We start from the raw sequence: 22,299 nt of genomic DNA, 5'->3' as shown, positions 1-22,299 counted from the left end.
TAAGTGGACAGTACCTAGGTGCTGAGTTAAAGCCCCAGTACCAGCACACACCACACACCACACACACACACACACACACACATACACACACACACACACACACACACACACAAAACCTAGCAGAATTTGCAAAACACTTGTTTCAATGTTTTTGGCCTATACAATTTTAAATTTGAATTTTAAATGTAAAATTTGGATGTTTGACCGAGATATTTGGATTTCATGTTTCTCTTGGATATTTTTAAAACTACTATGCTTAATAACACTAGACCTGATACTTCTGTTGTCTGCAACATGCTATAGCTGATTAGTGTCTGCACATTCTGGTCAAGGAACTGAGGCAGAATTCCTCAATACTATCGGATCATCTTCACACACTTTACCTGCCCATTCCTCCATAACACTAGAAAAAAATTAGGGGAAGGGCTGGGTGTTGATGACTCATGCCTATAATGCTAGCTACTCAGGAGGCTGAGATCTGAGGATCGTCATTCAAAGCCAGCCCAGGCAGAAAGTACCTGAGACTCTTATCTCCAGTTAACCATCAGAAAACCAGAAGTGGAGCTGGCTCAAAGTGGTTAGAGCTCTAGCCTTGAGCAGAAAAGCTCAGGGACAGCCCTTGTTCAATAAAATAGATAAATTTAGAGGAAAGCATAGCAGGCAGAGTTGATGCCAATAGGGAGGACTAGAAAAAGATCACTTCTATGACCAAGAGACATGTCCTTTGACTCATTGTACTTTTTTTTTTCTTTTTTGTCAGTCATGGGGCTTGAACTCTGGGCTACTGCACTGTCCCTTAGCTCTTCAGCTCAAAGTTAGCACTCAACTACTTGAGCCACAGCACCACTTCTGGTATTCTGAGTGTTTTATTGGAGATAAGAGTATGACTGGCCGTGTGCCGATGACTCTCGCCTGTAATCCTAGCTACTCTGGAGGCTGAGATCTGAGGATCAACGGTTCAACGCCAGCTGGGGCAGGAAAAAATGTGAGACTCTTATCTCCAATTAACCACCAGAAAACTGGAAGTGGCTCTGTGGCTCAAGCTGTAGAGCGCTCGCCTTGAGCTGAAGAGTGCAGAGACAGTACCCAAGCCCAGAATTCAAGCCCCACAACCAAAAAAAAAAAAAGAGTCTCACAGACTTTCCTGCCTGGGCTGGCTTTGAACTGTGATCCTCAGATCTTAGCCTCCTGAGTAGCTAGGATTCATGACAGGGTTGTTCAGGACACACATCTTGCACCCAGTACTTTGGCACAGCAGTCTGCGTGATGTGGACTCAGTAAATGTTTCTGCCTGGAGGTCAGACCAGTCAGCTAGAACTTAGGGACTACAAGTAACTGAAGCAGCTAGAGTCAACAAGCCTCATATCTATTCAACTGCTGGAAGTTGTCTTATGAGGAAGAATAGGGCTACAAGCCCTAGGATCCCTGTGAGCCAGTATGTCCCTTTCCCCCAGACTCACCAGCCACACAAATAATTGCACCTGGAATCCTACTGTGGAGCACAGTTCATTTGTCTTGTTGGTTTATTGGCCTAGAGAGTTGGACACACACACAAATGCGGAGATAAATATTGGTCAGTTTCTCTAAATCAGGGTCCTCACTACTTATAGAGCTACAGTCTGTAGAATTCTAAATCTTGTGTGTTGTGGCACAGAACCAGTGGCTTTCCCATTCCATCACCCTCTTCCCTGGAAACATGAGGAAAGAGGGCACAAACAGACTGGATCATTTTCAAATGACAAAACTGCAAAATCCCAAATTGCCAACATGTGCAACATGAAACTCAGATTCCCAAGCTCAAATACATATAGTTTAATCTCCACTTTGTTACAATCTCATTTGTTGTCCAGAACCCCTAAATTCAGGAAGCTATTTGCCTTAACCATATTGTCAAAAAGTGTCTACAATCTCAATTCTTTCACAATGTCCATGGTTTTAGAATTTTGACCTAATCTGAAATTCAAATTCCCCACCATCTTCAGCCCCTTCCATTTCCCTGTGCCTGTGTTCCTAAGAGGAGTGCAGGTGAAGGGTATAGGATGACTGTCATCACATCTGTCTCCTGCCTCCATGCTTTCCTCAGTCTCCCTGTGGTTCCGCTCTGTGTGTGTGTGTGTGTGTGTGTGTGTGTGTGTATGTGTATACACACATATATATGTATATATATTTGTGTGTAGATCTCATATATATGTATATATATACATATATGTATTCTTTATTATGTATTTTTCGCAGTTTTTCTAAAGTGCCAGAAACAAGATCAGTGGGAATTTTTAGTGATTTTTTTTTTTTTTGCATTTTTCCATTTAAACCTTTTCCTCTTTTAAAAATTGGAGCTTTTTACATTCAGTAGGAAATTCTTCACGCAGGCTATGGCCAAGACCAAGAAAAGTGCAAAGAGACAGAGGAGGAATGGAGTGACTCCTCTGTATTAAACATTCAGGGAGCCTGTCAAAATCCTTCCCTCACCAGGTGTCAGTGGCTCATGCCTGTAATCCTAACTACTCAGGAGGCTGAGATGTGAGGATCACAGTTTGAAGCCAGCCTGGGCTGTAACGTCCCTGTGTGACTCTTTATCTCCAACTAACCACCAGAAAACTGGAAGTGGAGCTGTGGCTCAAAGTGGTAGAGAACTAGCTTTGAGAAAGAGCTCAGGGACAGTGCCCTGGCCCTGAGTTCAAGCCCCACAACCAACCAAAAAAAAAAAAAAAAAATCCTTCCCTCCCCTTTCCTATATGCTGGAAGGCGTAGGAGGATGCTTCTGGACCTCTACAAACTTACCTCCCTCCAAAAGCCATGATCTTGTCCTCTCTGTAGTTACTGAGAGGGCAGCCATCTTGGCAAAATAAAACAAGAAGTTAAAAAAAAAACAAAAAACAGTAGCTGAGAGAAATGTTGCCATTTTGATGACAGTGACCTTTCTCCCTTTTTAAACTGCAGCTCCTCTAACTCCCACTTGTCAAATTTGTTCCCCCAAACTGGCTCTCCTCTTGACTTGAATGGAGGTGGATGGGATGGGAAATACTTATCCAATTACAGAGCAGGGAGGCTCTGTTTTCAAAAAGAACTAAGAGCAAACATTTCTTCTTCTCCCCACTGGAAGGAAAAACGGACCCCTGACCAGGGTTAACTAGTGCAAATTAGGGATTAGGGACTATTTATGGTCCCTGCACCCCTTCCCTAGGCTGGGATCTTTGGGTGTGGGGAACTGAGTCAAAGATGGGGTATAAGGTGCTATTTTGGAGGGAAAGTTGGTGGGGATACCCCAAAGCCCACCAGGAGAGTAGGATGGTCCCCCGCAAACCATCTGGTGAGGACAGCAACACTGGGGAAGATGGGGGGAAGGTAAGGATGAAAGGTCATGTGCAAATCTTGGGCTTACCCACTCATTGAACCCCCATAGTTTTTTTTTGTTTTTTTTTTTTTCTGGCTATTTGGTCTAGTCTGGGAGAAACCATGAGGGGGGAAGCAGGTAGAACATAGATTCTTTTCCTCATCCCATATGGTGTCCTTGGCTCTCAAATCTGGTGTAGCCCAAAAGAGGCCATATGTAAAGGCAGGAAGAGGCATGATCTACTCACCTCTTTTCCCTTGGAAGAATCTGAGGGTTCACTGGATTTGAAAGTCAAGGTAGGAACCAAGAATTCCCTGTCCTGGACTGGAAAAGTGCTCAGTCATGAAACAGAGGTGTATCCTTTCCCCTAACACCTCCTTTGAACCTGGATTGGGCAAGGCCACCTCCAAAGTCTAGGAGCACAGGAAGAAGTATGGAAGATCCAAAGGCATGAGAGCCAAGGAAGGCGTGGCATCTGGATGTGAAGGAAACAAGGACAGAAGAAAAACCCACCCTTGGGAAGAACGGAATCCGAAGCCATGCTCCCAGGCAGGTGGGTGGGGCAGCTATCACAATGGTCTGGTCCAGGCCCTGGGCCACACAGAATGGAATGTGCTGGAAGCATCTGGGGAAGGACTCAGAAAGCTTCAGAAACAGCAAGATAATGAAGTGAGAGATGTTTTCCCCCCGCCTAGGTTTACCAATGAGGGGAGCAGGTTAGACATTCAGAGCTGGTGGGGGCTGTGAATAGAGATTCAGATAAGTATATTGCTCAGTTGCCCCAAGGGCTGGAGAAGGGGTGGGAGCTGGCCCTGCCCCTCAAGGGGGCCATTCCCTGGAGGAAGAGTGAGAGGGGAACAACTAAAGATCCCTTCCCAGGAGATGGGAAAACTACGATCTCACACGAAGCAGCCTGACCCCTGAGCTCCAGGGACCCCCAAGTCCCTGCACAAAAGTGTGGTGGGGCTCCCAAGGGGCAAAGGAGGCCAGGGAGCTGGTAGTGGTGGTGGGGGTTCAGGGAGGGTGGCATCTGGTGAAACGAGATCCGGGTCCCACAGCCTGGCTCACCCCACATCTCCCTTCTGCGTTCTGTCAACTCCTGCCCTTTCCCCTTCTCCCTTAGGAGGACCTGATGGAGGAAGAATTGGGGGTGGTGGAGTTGGGGGAGTAGGAGGAGCTGCTTGAGGATTCACTGTGTAGCTGAAGACTCCTGGCAGGAAGGGAAGGGCCCCCCCACCCTTCTCATCAGGTAGGACCATGTTGAGAGCAACTGGGAGAGCAGCCAAGTTGCTGAAGTTGTAAGGGTAGGCAGCCAGGAGCTGGGGGCCATAGACGAGTGGGTAGGGCTCAGGATAGAAGGTGACTTTTGCAGCTTCCATCTGGTCCCCCTGGGAAGCCCCCACTGGCCCCTCACCTCCAGCTTTGCCTCTGCCACTGCCAGGTTCCCGGCCCCTCCCTATTAAGGCCAGGGGGAATTCCTGCACAGGAGGGTACCCATGGCTACCCCCTACTGCTACTGGGGGTTCTTCACCCCCTGAGATGACAGGGTCCTGGAGTGAGGCCGTGTCTGGAGCCTCCTCAGCAGCAGCACTCCCACCTCCGGCCTCCCCACTGGAGGAGGACACTTGCATCTCTTGGGGAGCCTCCTCCTTGACAGCTCCAGGCCTGGTGCCAGCACTGCCCTTGGAGTAGGCGATGACAGGGGTGGGGGTCCCCCCAGACCGCTCGGCAGCATGCCTCTGTCCGTGTCGGCTCAGGGCAGCGGCTGTTTTGCACACCTTGGCGCAGTGAGGGCAGGTGAAGCGGGTAGAAGGCCTCCGTCCAGTCCTGGAGCTGTGCGAGCCCCCACTATGGGCTTCCTGGTGTTTCCGAAGCTTCCTCAGGTTGGGGAAGGTCTGGGCACAGTCCCCACAGTGGTGCCTCCGCTCACCGCGTGGCCGCCCTGTTGGGACTTCCAGGGCTGGGCTCTCTTCCCAGCCCCTCCGGTCCAGCTTCTGCCTCCAGCGTGGTGGTCGTCGACTTCGGGGAATCCCATTGCCCCCACTGCTGCCCCCGCTGGTAGCTCCAGCCTTGCGCTTAGGCTTGTAGGAATAGTAGGGCCTCCACAGCTGATCCTCCCCACTGGCCTTTGATTCTTCCTCATTGTCCTCCTCCTCCTCCTCTTCGTCCTCCTCTTCCTCTTCCTCACTCTCATCCACCTCCTCTCCGCTCAGATCCCCAGGACGCAGATCGGTTTCTGAGATGCGACGCTTGACAATGGCCTCCTCTCCAATTCTCACAGTGATCTGACACAGTGGGGGCGGAGCAGGTAGCTGGGAGCCCCGGCCTGTTCCGGCAGCGGCTCCCCCAGCCCCCCCGACCCCACCCACGGGCTTGGCCGTGTAAGTCAGAGTCCGCCCTGCCCGAGGATTCCGGCTCTTGGTCTCCTCTGTGGCTGTGCCGGGCCCTGCAGCTGTGGCCGGGCTGACAGTGGTGGAGGCTGGGCGGGTGGGTGTGGCTGCAGGCTCAGGGGGCGGAGGCGGGTACTCCCGTTTCTTGGGGGGTCTTGGGGGAGCAGTGTAAGTGATGACTGAGGCGGCCTGGGCTCCTCCCGTGCTGGCCAGTCCACCCCCTGTTCCACCGCCGCTGCTGCTGCCGCCGCTCCCGTGGACAATGACCGAGGGAGCTGGGTGGGCGAAGGTGATGACCGAGGGGGGCGGGCCAGGCTCGGGGGCAGGTGGGGGTTTGGGTGGGGGGCTGGATGGCATGGCCACAGGGGCTGGTGGGTGGAGGCGTGGAGAAAGGGGGGCCTCAGGAGCTCCTTGGCTGTAGGTCTTGTAGGGCCGCTTGGCTGCCCTCATGGGGAGCAGGCGGTACAGCTTGAGGGTGTTAAGCTTGGGCTTGTAGCCTCCATTGGGTGTCTTCTCGCTGGCTAGGAGGCCAGGGCTAATGCCATGGAAGGCTCGCTGGTGGGTCTTCAGGTTATAGTAGGTGACAAAGGTTTCCCAACAGAAGATGCACTGGTACCTGGGTCAGGACAACAGGGAACAGGGCAGAAACAGAGTAAGATGTCAGAAGCTCTGAAACCAGACGCTCAGCTTCCTAGGTCCTCTATAGCTCTCAAACCTCTATCGCCCACCGCCATCTGCTCACTCTCCTTCCATGCAGCTTGCCTCGCCCTGCCAGCCTCAGGTGGGGCCCCAGTCCCAGCTCAGCAGCTCCTACCCACTGCATGACTCTTGGCCTCAGCTGTGAATTGGGAATAATTGTGCATTCTAACTCCCAAAGCCTTCTTCTGACGCACCAATGCCAGAATGGGGAAATGACTTAGGAACAGATGCACTATGGAAATACCAGGTGCAGTTTGGAGTATTATAAATACTGGCAGGCATGGCTACATTCTGAGTCTTCTCCAGTGAGGATAATTTTCTCATCTCTTCTTTTCTTTCCTCATAGCAACCAAGCCACAGTATGGCAAGCAAGTTGCTGATACACACCAGGAAGGAACTGGGGCTGGAGGGAGGCAGGTTGTTGGTGGGTGAATGAGCAGGGGTCAGGACACAAGGGTGGATGGATGACTTGCCGGGCCCCATGCTCTGCCCATTCCCTCTCTTGTCCTCTTGCCCCCTCCCCACTTCCTCCCATGACCCAGGCCCTGGCCACTCACCTGCGCTCTCCAGTGTGCCACACCTCGTGCTTAGTGCGGTACTCAGCCAAAGCAAACACCTTCTCGCAGTAGCGGCAGGGGTACTTCCTCCGCCAGGAGTGCACATTGCTGTGGCGCTTTAGGCTGGACAGGGTCACGTAGGAACGCTCACAGGCTGCACACACATAGAGCACGTGGCCACCCACTACCTTCACCAAGTGCTCAGGGCCACCTCGGAAGCTCACTGGTGAAGGCAGGGCTGAGGCATCCACTCCTGCAGGACCACCAGGGCCAGGGCCTCCAGCTCCCAGTCCTGTAGACACCCGAGAATTGGCTCCCCGTCGACACTGAGCCTCATGGGTCTGCAGCCGCTTGGGATGGATGAAGGTTTTTCCACATCGAGGGCAGGGGAGAGACCGCCTGGACAGCGGAGGCTGTGAGTCTGGGGTCTCCATCTTGTCATCCTCCCACTCTCCATCTGGCCTAGGCCCAGGATGGAAGCTGTCTTCTTCAGGTTGTGAAGTGGCCACAGGGGCTGGAGTCGGAGGTACCCAGGCATCACCTCCCTCCCCTAGGCCTTGCAGGCGTGAGATGCCCAGTCGACGGCCCAGGGCTCCAATCTCTGCTACAGCTGCCCCATCCCCTCCACCATCAGGAAGTGCAAGCCGGGCACTATAGATGAAGTTGAGGACATCAGAGAAGGCAGCTGCTGGGACCCCTGGCAGCTCCAAGACCCGGGGTGGGGATGAAGCAGAAGGGGAGGTTGGAGGTGGAGAAGAGGAGGAGGAAGAAGAGGAAGAATAGGAGGAGGAGGAAGAGGCAGCTGTGGTGGTTGTAGGATTAGGAGCTGAGCCCCCAGGAACTGGTGGGAGGGCAAGTGGGGCTGAAGCTAGCAGAGCCTCTCTGAAGAAAGGACTCGAGGCAGCCAGGACGCTGCGGTGAGCTGGGAACTTGGTGTCTCCGGCTATAAGGGTGACATCACAGAAGAGGCCACGGAGCCGCTGTTCATTGAGCTGTCGCAGGACAGCCGGGGCATGGGATGGATCTGTCACCTCTGCAGGGGGTGGCATGGCGCCAGCCTAGGGAAAGAAAGAGGCCAGGGAGAATCTCAAAGGCTGGACATAGTTCAGGGGCTTCTGAGACCAGGAGATGAACTGGGAGGAAGTCAGAGGCTGCTGGTCAGAATCTGGTGGAAATCTGAGTCACAGATGTCCGGGGTTAACCCAAGTCTGGCCAATGTCCAAAACCAGAATATCTAATATCCAGGCCGGAAAAAGCCAGTGATATTTTAGGTCACAGTGAAGGCTAAGGCCTTCTATCCTCCAAAGTCACAGATTAATGCAATGCAAACCTCTCTGTCACTGGAAGGAGAAAAAGCTCCCCCATAACCATTTCCTGTCACTCCCCAGCCAGGATAAAATGGATGCCCTTGCTAACCTGCTCCTTTAGGTGCAATTTCTCCTAGCTACAGTCTGTACAGCATTCTCACCTGAGAACACAGCCAACATGGAGTAGAGTGGGAGGTGGCTCAGTGAGTCCTTTCTGCCCAGCCTCCTCCTGTGGAGAAACAGAAACCACGTCAAAGGATCTGTGTGGAAGAGAAAGAAGAGTTATCAGGATGGAAACTAGGAAGGAAGAGACCCCAGGAAATAGGCACTGGGAAGCTGTCAGGGTCAAAGAGGGTCCCAGATCTGTGCTGTAAACCCTGATCTCTCCCAGGAGCCTGTCAGGTTGCTTGGCCACATCCAATCAGACCTCAAAGCTCACACAGATTATTGCAGTCTTGCTCTGTTGGCCCTGAGAAATACAGCAACAAAGTAATTTGTCTATTCCCAATTCATCAACACCACAGCAGCACAAGCACAGTTCAATTCTCATTGTTTCAGGAAAGCCTGACAGATCACTTTTTTTTCTTTCTTTCTTTCTTTTTGGTTGGTTGTGGGGCTTGAACTCTTGGTCTGGGCACTGTCCCTCAGCTCTTCAGCTCAAGGTGAGTGCTCTACCACTTGAGCCACAGCGCCACTTCGGGTTTTCTGGTGGTTTATTGGAGATAAGAATCTCACGGACTTTCCTAACCAGGCTGGCTTTGAACTGTGATCCTCAGATCTCAGCCTCCTGAGAAGCTAGGATTACACTTGGCTTGACCGATCACTCTTAAATGCACTTGGCTCAGGCTTGGGGCTGAAAGGAAATCAAAGATTTGTATGTTGTCTTTTATCACAATGAGTTTATTTATATATCCAAATAAAGCATTTTTTAAATTGGATCAAACTATAGATGCTCAAATTAGGAGAAGGCCTCTTCACAGATTTCCCGTCCTATAAATGTTAGAGAAGATTTATGCCAGGTAAGCACTGATTCATGCATAGGACCTTGTTTACTCTGGTATCCAGAAGGCACTGGAAAGGTCATCAGACCAGCAATGAGGAAACCTGGGTCTCACTTTTTTTTTTTTTTTTTTTTTGTCGGTCGTGGGGGCTTGAACTCTGGGCCTGGGCGCTGTCCCTCAGCTCTTCAGCTCAAGGCGAGCGCTCTACCACTTGAGCTACAGCGCCACTTCCGGTTTTCTGGTGGTTTATTGGAGATAGGAGTCTCACGGTCTCTCCTGCCCGGGCTGGCTTTGAACCGCGATCCTCAGATCTCAGCCTCCTGAGTAGCTAGGATTACAGGCGTGAGCCACCAGCGCCCGGCTTGGGTCTCACTTTTTAACTCTGACACTTGGTGGACTACAGATTTGGCTTTAAGAGGGAGCAAAGGCCACCCTCACCTCACCTTTTGCCAGAATGCTCATCCAAAGGGAATAGCAGGTGACCCAAGCCCAAGTTATGGCCCTCATCAGCCAGAGAGCACCTGACAGTTGATTCCCTCCTAGGCACAAGAAGGTCCTGGGTTCTCGTTTTTCGACTGAAAATCTGACTTCCAGAGCCATACAAGCATCTTAGCCAAATCCACACAGGCCTGCAGACCTGACAGCTCTAGCTGCTCTCATTCTTCCTCCAGGGAATTCTAGCCTCTTTCTGTGGCATCTTTCCCAAATGTCCTGAATCACATGTATCTTCTGAAATATCCTGCATCGGGAGTTCATCAATTCTTTTTTTTTTTTTGTCGATCGTGGGGCTTGAACTCTGGGCCTGGGCGCTGTCCCTCAGCTCTTCAGCTCAAGGCAAGCACTCTACCACTTGAGCTACAGCGCCACTTCCGGTTTTCTGGTGGTTTATTGGAGATAGGAGTCTCATGGTCTCTCCTGCCCGGGCTGGCTTTGAACCGCGATCCTCAGATCTCAGCCTCCTGAGTAGCTAGGATTACAGGCGTGAGCCACCAGCGCCCAGCTAGTTCATCAATTCTTACCCGAAAATTGTTACCCGCAAAAATGTTCCTTTCTGCCGGGTGCTGGTGGCTCACGCCTGTAATCCTAGCTACTCAGGAGGCTGAGATCTGAGGATCTCGGTTCAAAGCCAGCCCGGGCAGGAGAGACCATGAGACTCCTATCTCCAATAAACCACCAGAAAACCGGAAGTGGCGCTGTAGCTCAAGTGGTAGAGTGCTAGCCTTGAGCTGAAGAGCTGAGGGACAACACCCAGGCCCAGAGTTCAAGCCCCACGACCGACAAAAAAAAAAGAAAATGTTCCTTTCCAGGTCTGGGAAGGTGGCTCAGTGATAGAGCGCTTGCCTTGCATGCTCGAGGCCCTGGGTTCGATTCCTCAGCACCACAATAAGCAAAAAGAAAAAAGCCGGAAGTGGCGCTGTGGCTCAAGTGGTAGAGCGCTAGCCTTGAGCTGAAGAGCTGAGGGACAGCACCCAGGCCCAGAGTTCAGGCCCCATGACCGGACCCCCCCCCCAAAAAAAAAGTTCCTTTCCTATTTATGGCTTTGATACCTCTCCTGGACAAGAAACAGCAAGATGGTAAATAGGGTGGTATTCAAAAGGTTTAGTTTTTAACAACTCGGACTGCCAGACACAGACTAAGAAACTGGTCGAATGTTATGTAGTTCTTGGAACTGGAGGCATAGTTCAAGTGGTAGAGTGCCAGCCATGAGGAAAAAAAAAAAGCCAAGTGAGAACTTGAAGCCCTGAACTCAAGCCCCAGCACTAACATAAAGCAACAACAAACATTACCCAGTCCATTCCTGGATAGTGAATAGGCTGTATGTCTGGTGAAAGGGACCTTACCTCATTATGGGCTGTGTTCAGATACCTCACCCTTCCATGGCAATCTCTGGACCACTGGAACCCTAACAGCCAGTACTTTATTTGCATTATTTCTTTTGTTTTCCTTCATTACTACCATAAAAAGTTTCAGTTAGCATCCCCACTTTGACTGAGGCTCAGATAAACTAGATAGGTTGCTCAGTTAGTAGCCAAGCTGGGGTCTGATCTCACAAAATTTGCCTTCACAACTTGTGTTCCCCAATGACTTCACGAAACTACAATGAACAACATACTTATGGCCCCTATTTTAGTGCCACTAGCCAATTTGGCTCTCACCTGTGTGAAAATTAGAAGGTCCCTTCCGTCAGGAAAGAATGAGTGAAGTCAATGTCCAATTATAGTCCCTATTTACCCATGTCCAGACCTGCCCACCTGCAGGCTGTATGTTGCAGGCTGGATGAGGGCTGCTATGATATTTAGATGAAGACTTTCATGATTTATTAGAGCCTCCCTGGACTAACACTTATAGATCATCCAATCATCCAGAATCATCATCATCATGGTCTTTTTGTTGTTGTTGGTCATGAGCCTGGGCACTGTCCCTGAGCTCTTTCACTCAAGGCTAGCTAGCACTCTACCACTTGAAGCTACAGTACCACTTCTGGTTTTTTGGTGGTTAATCGAAGATAAGTGTCTCACGGATTTTCCTGGCTGGGTAGCTTTGAACCGTGATCCTCAGATCATGGTTGAGTAGCTAGGATTACAGGCATGAGCCACCAGCATGAGGCCTCATCATGGTCTTTTTTTTTTTTTTTTAATTTTTTTTTTTGGGTCCGGTAGTGGGGCCTGAACTCTGGGCCTGGGCGCTGTCCCTCAGCTGTTCAGCTCAAGGCTAGCGCTCTACCACTTAAGCCTCAGCGCCACCTCCGGCTTTTTTTCTTTTTGCTATGTGGTGCTAAGGAATCGAACCCAGGGCCTCAGGCATGCAAGGCAAGCACTCTACCACTGAGCCATCTTCCCAGCCCTCATCATGGTCTTTGTAGATACCATTTGTGAGACATTTTTGTGCAAAGTATTTTATCTGCATCATCTCATTTCAACACTCAAAATGATCATATAATGAGGAAATTAAACATTCAGCCCATTTTTCAGGGAATGAAGTGATGGAGTGATTGGCCCTTGGTCTTGTTGCTAAACCAACTGAGGTTTGGACCCAGCTGTTCAGATTTCATCTGTCTCAAACTGGACCCTGCCTGCAAGGGCTTATGATAAATAAAGAAGATGCTAGCTACGTAACCCTAGAAAAATTACTTAACTTCTCTGAACCGAAATTGCCTGTCTAAGGATGGGACAAGAATGATTAATAGTCCTCAATTTGTGGGATTGCAATAAAGATTTCTCAAATTGGGGAGAATACTGAATATGTAAGGCATATTTCCATATCATTATTCCCTATACAATACAGTATAACAACTATTTCTGTGGTATATATGTCTTTATTTTTATTTTTGTTGGTCATGGGGCTTGAACTATGGGGCTGGGTGTTGTCCCTCAGCTCTTCAACTCAAGACTGGTGTTCTACCACTTAAGCCACAGTGCCACTTCTGGTTTTCTGGCGGTTAATTGGAGATAAAAGTCTCACGGAATTTCCTGGCCAGGCTGGCTTTAAACCAAAATCCATAAATCTCAACCTCCTCAGTAGCTAGGATTAGAGGTATAAGCCACCAGCGCCCAGCTTCCCTGAGCTTCCTTTGAGCAAGACTGCTAGCACTCTACCACTTGAGCCACAGCTTTTTCTGGTTATGTGGTTCTGAGGAATTGAACCCAGGGCTTCATTCATACTAGGCAAGCACTCTTTCACTAAGCATAAACTCATTTTTTTTGTTAGTCATGGGCCTTGAACTCTGCGCCTAGGCACTGTCCCTCAGCTCTTCAGCTCAAAACTAGTGCTCTACCACTTGAGCCAGAGTGCCACTTCCAGTTTTTCTGGTAGTTTATTGAAGGTAAGGGTCTCACATACTTTTCTGCCTGGGCTGGCTTTGAACCATGATCCTCATATCTCAGCCTTCTGAGTAGCTAGGATTACAGGTATGAGCCACTGGCTGGTATATATGCGATAGTATTAGGTATTATACATGAGCTAATTTTTATGTGTGTGTGTCAGTCCTGGAGCTTGAATTCAGGGCATGGATGCTGTCCCTTCGATTTTTCACTCAAGGCTAGTGCTCTTCCATGTGAGCCACAGCTCCACTTCTGACTTTTCTGGTGGTTAATTGGAGACGAGTCTCTCAGTGGGAGAAAAACAAAGGAGGGGCAATAATGCCCAACAAGAAATGTACTCATTACTTTACCGATGTAACCGTAACCTCTCTGTACAGCAGAGAGGTCCAGTCGTGGAGCTTGAACTCTGGGCCTGGGCACTGTCCCTCAGCTCTTCAGCTCAAGGCTAGCGCTCTGCCACTTGAGCCACAGCGCTACTTCCGGCTTTTTCCTTTTGGCTTATGTGGTGCTAAGGAATGGAACCCAGGGCCTCGAGCATGCAAGGCAAGCGCTCTACCACTGAGCCACCCTCCCAGTCCCTGTACAGCATCTTTACAAGAAAATAAAATTAAAAAAAAAAGTCACAGACTTCTGCCCAGCTTGGCTTTGAACAGCAATCCTCAGATGCCTAGCATAAGTGAGATAATTTAAAATACATGGGAGAATGTGTGGAGATCAGATGAATTATGTCTTTTTTTTTTTTGGTTGTCATGGTTCTTGAACTCTGGGCCTGGGTGCTGTTCCCAAGCTCTTCAGCTCAAGGCTAGCACTCTACCACTTGAGCCACAGTGCCAGTACCAGTTTTCTGGTGGCTTACTGGAGATAAGAGTTTCATGGACTCTCCTGCCCACGCTGGCTTTGAACCTCGATCCTCAGATCTCAGCCTCCTGAGTAGCTAGGATTACAGGCATGAGCCACTAGTGCCCAGCAAATTATGTCATTTTTATAGTTGAACATTCAAGGATTTCAGGATCTGTGGGGCATCCCAGAACCAAATCTCCCATGGACACAGAGTGACAATAGTACCAGGTCTTATAATTCAATCCTGGAAAATGGAGGGCAGTGATAAAAAAAAAAAAAAAAAACACTTCAAGTTTAAGTTTAGTGGCTCTGTGGTTTTAGGTTTTTATTGTTTTTATTCTTTGATTTTTTTAAAAAATTTTTTGTGCCAGTCCTGGGGCTAGGGCAGGGCACTGGTGGCTCATGCCTGTGGCTGAGATCTGAGGATTGTGGTTCAAAGCCAGCCTGGGCAGGAAAGTCTGTGAGACCCTTATCTACAATAAACTATGCAAAAAAAAAAAAAGACTAGAAACAAAACAAAACAAACAAAAAAGTATTAGAGTGCTAGCCTTGAGCAAAAGAAACTCAAGGACAGTGCCCAGGCCCTGATTTCAAGCCCCAGGACTGGGGGAAAAAGAAAAGAAAAGAAAAAAAAAATCTAAGAAGCATGATGCTGGTGGCTTACACCTGTAATCCTAGCTATTCAGAAGGCTAAGCTCTGAGGATCGTGGTTCAAAGCCAGCCCTGGCAGGAAAGTTGGAGAGACTCTTATCTCCAAATAACCCCCAGGAAACTGGAAGTGGCGCTGTGGTCAAATGGGAGAACGCTAGCCTTGAGCTGAAGAGCTCAGGGAACAGCACCCAGGCCCAGAGTTCAAGCCCCATGACCGACAAAAAAAAAAGTGTAGGTATGGAACAAATGATAAGAGCATCAGCCTTGAGAGAAAAAGCCAAATGACAGCAGAAAGCCTTGAATTCAAACCCGAGTAGTAGCGTCAAGAAAATAAAACAGGGGCTGGGAAGACAGTTCAGTGGTAGAGTGCTTGCCTTGCATGTGTGAGGCCCTGGGTTCGAATCCTCAGCACCACAGAAGCAGAGAAAGCTGTGGCTCAAGTGGCAGAACACTAGCCTTGAGCTGAAGAGCTGAGCGACGCCGCCCAGGCCCAGATTTCAGGACCCATAACGGACAAAAAAAGAAAACAAAACAAAAAAACCCAAAACAACAACAACAATGGTAAATGAGAAAGAATTTGCTTACAAAATCTGACTGGAGCCAGGTGCTGGTGGCTCACGCCTGTAATCCTAACTACTCAGGAGGCTGAGATCTGAGGATCTCGGTTCAAAGCCAGCCTGGGCAGGAAAGTCCATGAGACTCTTATCTCCAATTAACTACCAGAAAAATGGAAGTGGCACTGTGGCTCAATTGGTAGAGTGCTATCCTTGAACTGAAGTGCTCAGGGACAGCATCCACCACCACCACCAACAAATCTGACTGGAAGCTGGGCATGAAAATTATTACCTATAATATGCAAGAAGAAATATACCCTCAGGAGGCGAGGCAGGAGAATGACAGTTTGAGGCCAACCTGGACTACATACAAGATCCTGTCACAAAAAGAGTAGGGGGAGCCGGGTGCTGGTGACTCACGCCTGTAATCCTAGCTATTCAGGAGGCTGAGATCTGAGGATCATGGTTCAAAGCCAGCCCAAGCAGGAAAGTCTGTGAGACTCTTATGTCCAGTTAACCACTAGAAAACTGGAAGGGGCTCTGTGGCTCAAGTGGTAGAGCTCTGGCTTGAGCTGAACAGCTTAGGGACAGCACCCAGGCCCAGAGTTCAAGCCCCATGAGTGACCAAAAAAAAATTTTTTTTTTATAACTTGATGACATTCCAGGTACAAATTGCCTGGTATATTTCTAGGGGCTTTTACATGCATCGTCTCACTTAATACCTTATACATACCTTACAGTAGGTGTTCATCCAATTTTTTTTTTTTTTTTAATCGGTCATGGGGCCTGAACTCTGGGCCTGGGCACTGTCCCTCAGCTCTTCAGCTCAAGGCTAGCACTCTACCACTTGAGCCACAGCACCACTTCCAGCTTTTTCTGCTTATGTGGTACTGAGGAATCAAACCCAGGGTTTCATGCATGCAAGGCAAGCACTCTACCACTGAGCCACCTTCCCAGCCCATCCAATTTTTTGGTGTGCCAGTTCTAGGTCTTGAACTCAGGGACTAGGAACTGCCCTGAACACTTCCGATGACACTCTTCCACTTGAGTTACAGCTCTGCTTCCAGCTTTTTGGTGGTTAATTAGAGGTAAGAATTTCACAGACTGTCCTGCCTGGCCTGACTTCAACCTGTGATCACCAGATCTCAACCTCCTGAGTAGCTAGGATTACAGAAGGGAGCCATTGGCACCCAGCTACAGGCTCCCAATTTTACACAAGAGGGAACTAAGATTCAGAAAGGGATGTATCCTTTGGTCAAGGTCAACCAGCTTGTAAGCAGCAGAGTTAAGATTTGAATTCAGGCCTAGCTGCCCCAGATGATGAATACCTCTCAGCCATACAGTTGGATCCTGTCCTGAAGGGCATATGGTGGGCCAACTGATTACATAAATCACACAAAGCCTCACATGCTAAGTGCTAAATGTGTCATGTCTGACTCCACCCTTTCCCTCGGCGGCCCCCAAACCTAGCTGTCACCACGTCTGGCTGAAACTGTGAGAGCTTGGGAATGGCTCTGCCCTTGACCTCCCTCTAATTCAAGTCCCCCCCCCTCCCCCCCCCCCCCGGAATGGGGCTTGAACTCTGGCCCTCAACACTGTCCCTGTGCTCTTCAGCTCAAAGCAAGCACTCTTCCATTTGAGCCACAGTGCTACTTCCTGTTTTCTGGTGGTTAATTGGAGATAAGAGTCTCACGGACTTTTCTAACTCAGGCTGGCTTTGAACCACGATCCTTAGATCTCAGCCTCCTGAGTAGCTAGGATTATAGGAATGAGCCACTGGCACCTGGCTTCAAGTACTTCTTAACACTCATGGTCCAAAGTCATAGGCTCCTAGCTAGCCTCCTGTCTATAGGTATACCTTCCACTCTGCTTTCCCCCATCGGGAGTCAGAATTCCTAACTGGTGATCCTTAGTCATTATGCCAGGGCTCAAAGCTATCCCAGATCCTTACTGAGTCCAGAATGAAGTTCAAATTCCTCCAGTAGGCACTCAGAAGCCCTGGTTGAGCTCCAGGCTCCCCTTAATCCCTTTATCTTTCTTTCTTTCTTTCTTCCTCCCTTCCTTCCTTCCTTCCTTGCTTTTCTTCCTTCCTTCCTTCCTTGTTAATACTAAGACTTTAATTCAGGGTCTTAGTGCTGTACCTTTTCCACTCAAAGCTGCATCTCTGGGCTGGGAATGTGGCTTAGTGGTACAGTGCTTGCCTAGCATGCATGAAGCCCTGGGTTTCATTCCTCAGTACCACATAAACAAAAAAGGCCAGAAGTAGTGCTATAGCTCAGGTGCTAGCCTTGAACAAAAGCAGCTTGGGAGAGTGCCCAGGCCCTGAGTTAAAGCCCCAGGACTGGCAAAACAACAACAGCAACAAAAAAAACCCCAAACCCTGCATCTCTACAACTTGAGCCATACCTCCATCATTTCCAGTTTTGTTTTTTTTTTTTTTTGTCAGTCATGGGACTTGAATTCAGGGTCTGGATACTGTCACTGTCTTTCACTCAAGGCTAGAGCTCTAGCACTTCCAGTCACAGCTCTAGTTTCAGTTTTCTGGTGGCTAATAGTGGAGATGAGTCTCATGGACTTTCCTGCCTGGGCTGGCTTTGAACCTCGATTCTTAGATCTCAGCCTCCTGAGTAGCTAGGGTTACATGTGTGAGCTACCAGCACTAGTGGCTTTTTTATTTTTAATTATTGTATTTTCACTTCCAGCTTTTTGATGATTAATTGGAGATAAATAAGAGTCTCACTGACTGCCTAGGCTGGCTTAAGACCTTGATCCCCAGACCTCAGCCTCCTGAATAGTTAAGTATTACATGCATGAGCCACTTTACCAGTGTTCCCTTAATTTTGACTGTGCCATTCTCTCCTCAAACACCCTGTGTGCTCTCTAGTTTCTGCATGCCCACCTCCATGCCTTTGCCTAGATGGGGGTGGGGGGGGGGGTGGAGGGTGAGGGCTTTCCTGCCAGCAATGTCCTTTCCCTGACTTTTCTCAATACAATTCCAAAATGTTAAGATCGAACTGAAATGCAAGCTCTTCGTTGAGCCTTACAGACTCACAGAACAAGGATAATCTCTCCTTCCTCTGATTCATCAACATTGTGTGCCTTTATGGCCAGGACCCACATAACACAATAGCAAAGACTTAGGTTCTCGTGGCCTATGCTGGGATTCCCAAGAGCACACTTGTCTTTGGAAATGGAAAGAGTGCAAGTGGGAGAGTTCATGAAGATGTTCAGAAAGGTAGCAGAGCACAGCTTCAAGACCACAGATTCAGCTAGGTGCAGTGGCTCATGCCTGTAATCCTAGCTACTCAGGAGGCTGAGATCTGAGGATTGCAGTTCGAAGCTTGCCTAGGCAAGACAGTCTATGAAATTATCTCCAGTTAGCTAGGAAAAAAAAAAAAAAAAGGAAGTGGAGGTGTGGCTCAAGTAGCAGAATGCCAGCTTTGAGCGAAAAAACTAAGGGACAGTGCCTAGGCTCTAAGTTCAAGTCCTAGTACGGGCACAAAACAAAACCACAGATTCTAGAACCCAATTGCATGGGTTCAAAATGAGCTTTAACTCTCTCTAGCTAAATAACTTAGGGGATATTGCTTAACTTCTCTGAGCTTCAGTTACCTCAACCTGAAAAAGTGAGGTACTCTGAGTACCTACCATGAAGACTGGATAGACAATGAGATGTAAAACCCTGGGAACTGTGCCTGGTATATAGCAGGCCCAAACCAAATGTTATGGCTATTATTATTAGCAAAGCCAAGAGAAAGGGATTCTTGGTCCTGGTAGAGGGCTGCCAAGGGCTGTTTCTGCTTCTCAAGTCTGTTTCCTATGCACTCTTGGAAGGTAAGGTAGGTCAGACAGTAAGACCCATTTTACAGGTGTGGAACTGAGGGCATGCTCAGGGAAATGCCAGTGAGGAAGCTGCAGAGCCGCCATAACTCTTCATTGTGGTGTAGGGCTACTGTCTTGCACCTGCTGTTCAGGCCTCACATGGCAGCCAGTTCCCTCCCCACACAGAGGATCCAGCCAAGGTACCCTCCGACCTCCTTGTCTGTACATATCCTCCCACAAGCCAGGCGCAGTACAGTGTTGTATACAACTGGAGCAAACAGGCATGTACGCATGCGTGCACGCACGCACGCATGCGTGCACGCACGCGCACGCACGCGCACACACACACACACACACACACACACACACTCACACACACAACCTACTGAAGGGCCCAGGCCCCAAAGGTGAAGAAAACCTGTTCTGAGGAATCTGCCTACTGAGCAAATTCTGTCTGAGGCCCTTCTAATCACAGGAGTGGTGCCCAGTGTGCGTCAGAGATCCCCCGCAAGGAGGAGATAGAGGGAGAGGATGAGTGAGCAAGAGCGAGTGAGCAAACCGAACCGGGAGGAGCTGAAAACTTCACATCGTTGTTTTTTTTTTTTCCATTTTAGTGACAAAAGTCACACCCGACCTTTACATAAACATGGCCAAGGAGCCACTCTGTCTAAGCTCACTTCCCTTGCAGGCGCCAACACTCTCCTCCCAGTGACCCTGACCCACTGGATGAGGGGCAAGCAACAGACCCTGGAAAAGACAAGCTGTACCACCCCATGCCTCCTGCCTGCTGCTCCTACTCTGCCCATATTTATCTCCCCGACTTTCCTTAACATTCCTTTGGCAGCCCCACACCACCAGTTAAGCACAAGGAAGGTAAGCACACACACAGCTATGGCTGGTCTCTGGATCTAAGGCCCACATTGCCCTGTCATGCCACCTCTCGCCCCACAAATGTTTTCTGTTTGCCTCCCAACCCTACAGAGAGTCCAGACAGGCCCCCACAAACAACGTCACCAAAGAATCCTGTGGAGGATGGTGCAAACACACAGCCTTCTTGCTTGGCTGCCCATGATCACACAACTTGCATATCCCACCCAGACCCCCTCACACCGGTGCCAGCAGACCCGCAGGCACCCTAGACACACCCTAGGGTTTCTCACTTCCCTTGTGGTCAGTGGGATTTGAGTTCCAGATAGGCAAATCCCCTTGCAACTTGCTCATCACACACAAACTTAGCCATCCGCCTGACCTCGCCACAACTGGACCACACCTCAGCAGAGCTACAGAAACAGGACCCTGACATCCCTTCTGACTCAAAAGTCCGCAACTTGTCCCTTCAAATGGAAACATCCTGGCGCCCTCCATAGCATATACCCGACAGGCCAGCCACTCAGAGAACAACTGTTTACATAAACAGTTCCTATGTGCAACTCAAGACATGCGTGCAAGAAAACATACATGAACAAACTGTGCTCAAGGTATTGTGCCCTCCTTAGAATGTCTGTCACCCAGAGCCACAGAGCCATATCTGGTAATTCTGCTCCACAACACTGGATACCCCTCCTGGCTGTCTATTTCTATGGCCCAGTTGAGGGCCTTACCTGGACCCTTGGGTGCTAGAAGAGCAAACGGTGGTGCCCAGGGCACTTTACCTTGCCCCACAACACGGCAGGGAGATACAATCTCCGAGACTCGCAGCTACAACCCTGCCCCGACGGGCTGGCGGTTCCGGGGCCCCTGCTTTCAATGCACACCCCGAACACCCCAACTCTGGGGCGCTCAGCGGCCCACCCCTCCCCCCCTCTCTGCCTGGCTCCTACGCCATCGCCCTTCCAGCAGTTTGCAGCGCTAGCCCGGGCTCACACCCGCCCCACCCCACCCCCAACCTGCCCCACAGAGGGAGGGGGACATGAGGCTGCAGAATTAACCCTTCAGGAGTGAAGGCGACCCCCCTCCACCCCCTTGATGGTCCCGGGTAGTTGGGTCCCCCGGCCACCGCTCACTCGGACGCCATACCAGGGCCCTCCTTTAGTCGCCCCCCCCCCCCCAGCGCTGTGTGCTCCCGGGGGCGGGGCCTACTCAGCCCCCGACCCCTGCGCCCCCAGGTCAACTCCAAAGGGGAGCGGTCTGGGCGTGGGGCGCGGCCGGGGCCCCCGCGGCGCCGGGCAGCGGGGAGGGGTCCCGGCAGTGGGCTCCGGTCCGCCCTGGCTCTGCCCGGTTCGCCCCGGGGCCCACCTGACTGCGATGGCGCCGTGTCCACCAGGCCCGGCTCATCACCGTGGCCGCCCCCGGCCGCTCCGGTTTCGCCCGCCTCCAGCTCTGGCTCTGGCTTCGGCCCGGGCCCCCCCAGCGCCCGGCCCCGGCCCGGCCCCGCCGCCGCCGCCGCCGCTGACATCATCGGCTCCCCCCGCCCCGGTCCTACCCCCACCCCCACCCCCGGAAACAGTCCCCCCCCCCCCAGCGCCACCACCGCCGCCGAGACGAGGCCGGCGCAGCGCAGCCGGCACCGGCGGCACCAGGCTCCAGCATCCGATGGCCTCCGCCAGGCCGATCCCACGCAGGGAACCGCGAGGCGCAGGCCCACGGATAGGGTGGACACTGCGCGAGGGCAGGCTAGGCTGCAGTACCCCCGAGGGGCGCACGACAACCTGCTCTGGGAAGGACACCCCCTGCCCGCCCTTTCTCCACGCGCCCTTCGTTCCGCGGTGACACACGCGCAGAATGAGCACACACAACCCATCCTCTGGGGTCGCAGATACACGGTGGGGCCCCGTGAGACCCACAGAACCCGGGTCAGCACGTTCATGGGGCTTCCTTGGGCGCGCGTGTACACATACACACAGAGGAATGTGTGGGGATGTCACTGGGCCCACAGGCAAGAAGAACTTAACCCTACATAGTGAAGCACATATCTATGACAACCAGATCAGATAAACATGCAGCTGAGCACTTTGCCTCCACCAACAGAAATAGCCACATCCATATATTTGTACATAAATACAGATGTTTTGCTGTGGCTTATTTGCACCAGCAAAACACCAGGTGGAAATAGACCCCGAAACCTTCCTGAAATTCCAGAGAGGAGATTTCAGAACTCCTCTCCAACTCTGGAAAACTTTAAAAAATACAGGACGGGGCTGGGAATGTGGCTTAGTGGTAGAGTGCTTGCTTAGCATGCATGAAGCCCTAGGTTAGATTCCTCAGTACCACATAAACAAAAACAGAACAAACAAACAAAAACAGGAGCTAGCTCCTCAGAACTACTCTCCTAAAAAGTATGACAGGTGCTGGTGGGTCACACTTGTAATCCTAGCTACTTAAGA

At 50.5% G+C, this 22,299-nt stretch overlaps 1 protein-coding gene across 3 annotated transcripts; it reads right to left on the bottom strand.

Annotated features, from left to right (window-relative positions):
- Positions 1-2,669: 2,669 nt before the first annotated feature.
- Positions 2,670-21,337, bottom strand: Zbtb4 (zinc finger and BTB domain containing 4). Of its 3 annotated transcripts, none has more exons than XM_042670797.1 (4): positions 21,212-21,337; positions 8,449-8,547; positions 6,981-8,038; positions 2,670-6,340 (listed from the first exon to the last, which is right to left on the bottom strand). In XM_042670797.1, exons 3-4 carry the CDS (start codon positions 8,027-8,029, stop codon positions 4,399-4,401), a joined length of 2,991 nt encoding a protein of 996 aa, XP_042526731.1. In that variant the 5' UTR covers positions 8,030-8,038; positions 8,449-8,547; positions 21,212-21,337; the 3' UTR covers positions 2,670-4,398. The 3 variants fall into 3 exon arrangements, with proteins under 3 accessions (XP_042526731.1, XP_042526729.1, XP_042526730.1); XM_042670795.1 differs by having other exon boundaries at positions 8,449-8,516; XM_042670796.1 differs by having other exon boundaries at positions 8,449-8,513.
- Positions 21,338-22,299: the final 962 nt, after the last annotated feature.

The sequence above is a fragment of the Dipodomys spectabilis genome, unplaced genomic scaffold (genome assembly GCF_019054845.1).
Source record: "Dipodomys spectabilis isolate Male_0828 unplaced genomic scaffold, ASM1905484v1 ptg000576l, whole genome shotgun sequence".
In the NCBI taxonomy this organism is placed as follows: Eukaryota; Metazoa; Chordata; class Mammalia; order Rodentia; family Heteromyidae; genus Dipodomys; species Dipodomys spectabilis.
This window is presented reverse-complemented; position numbering and strand designations above follow the sequence as displayed.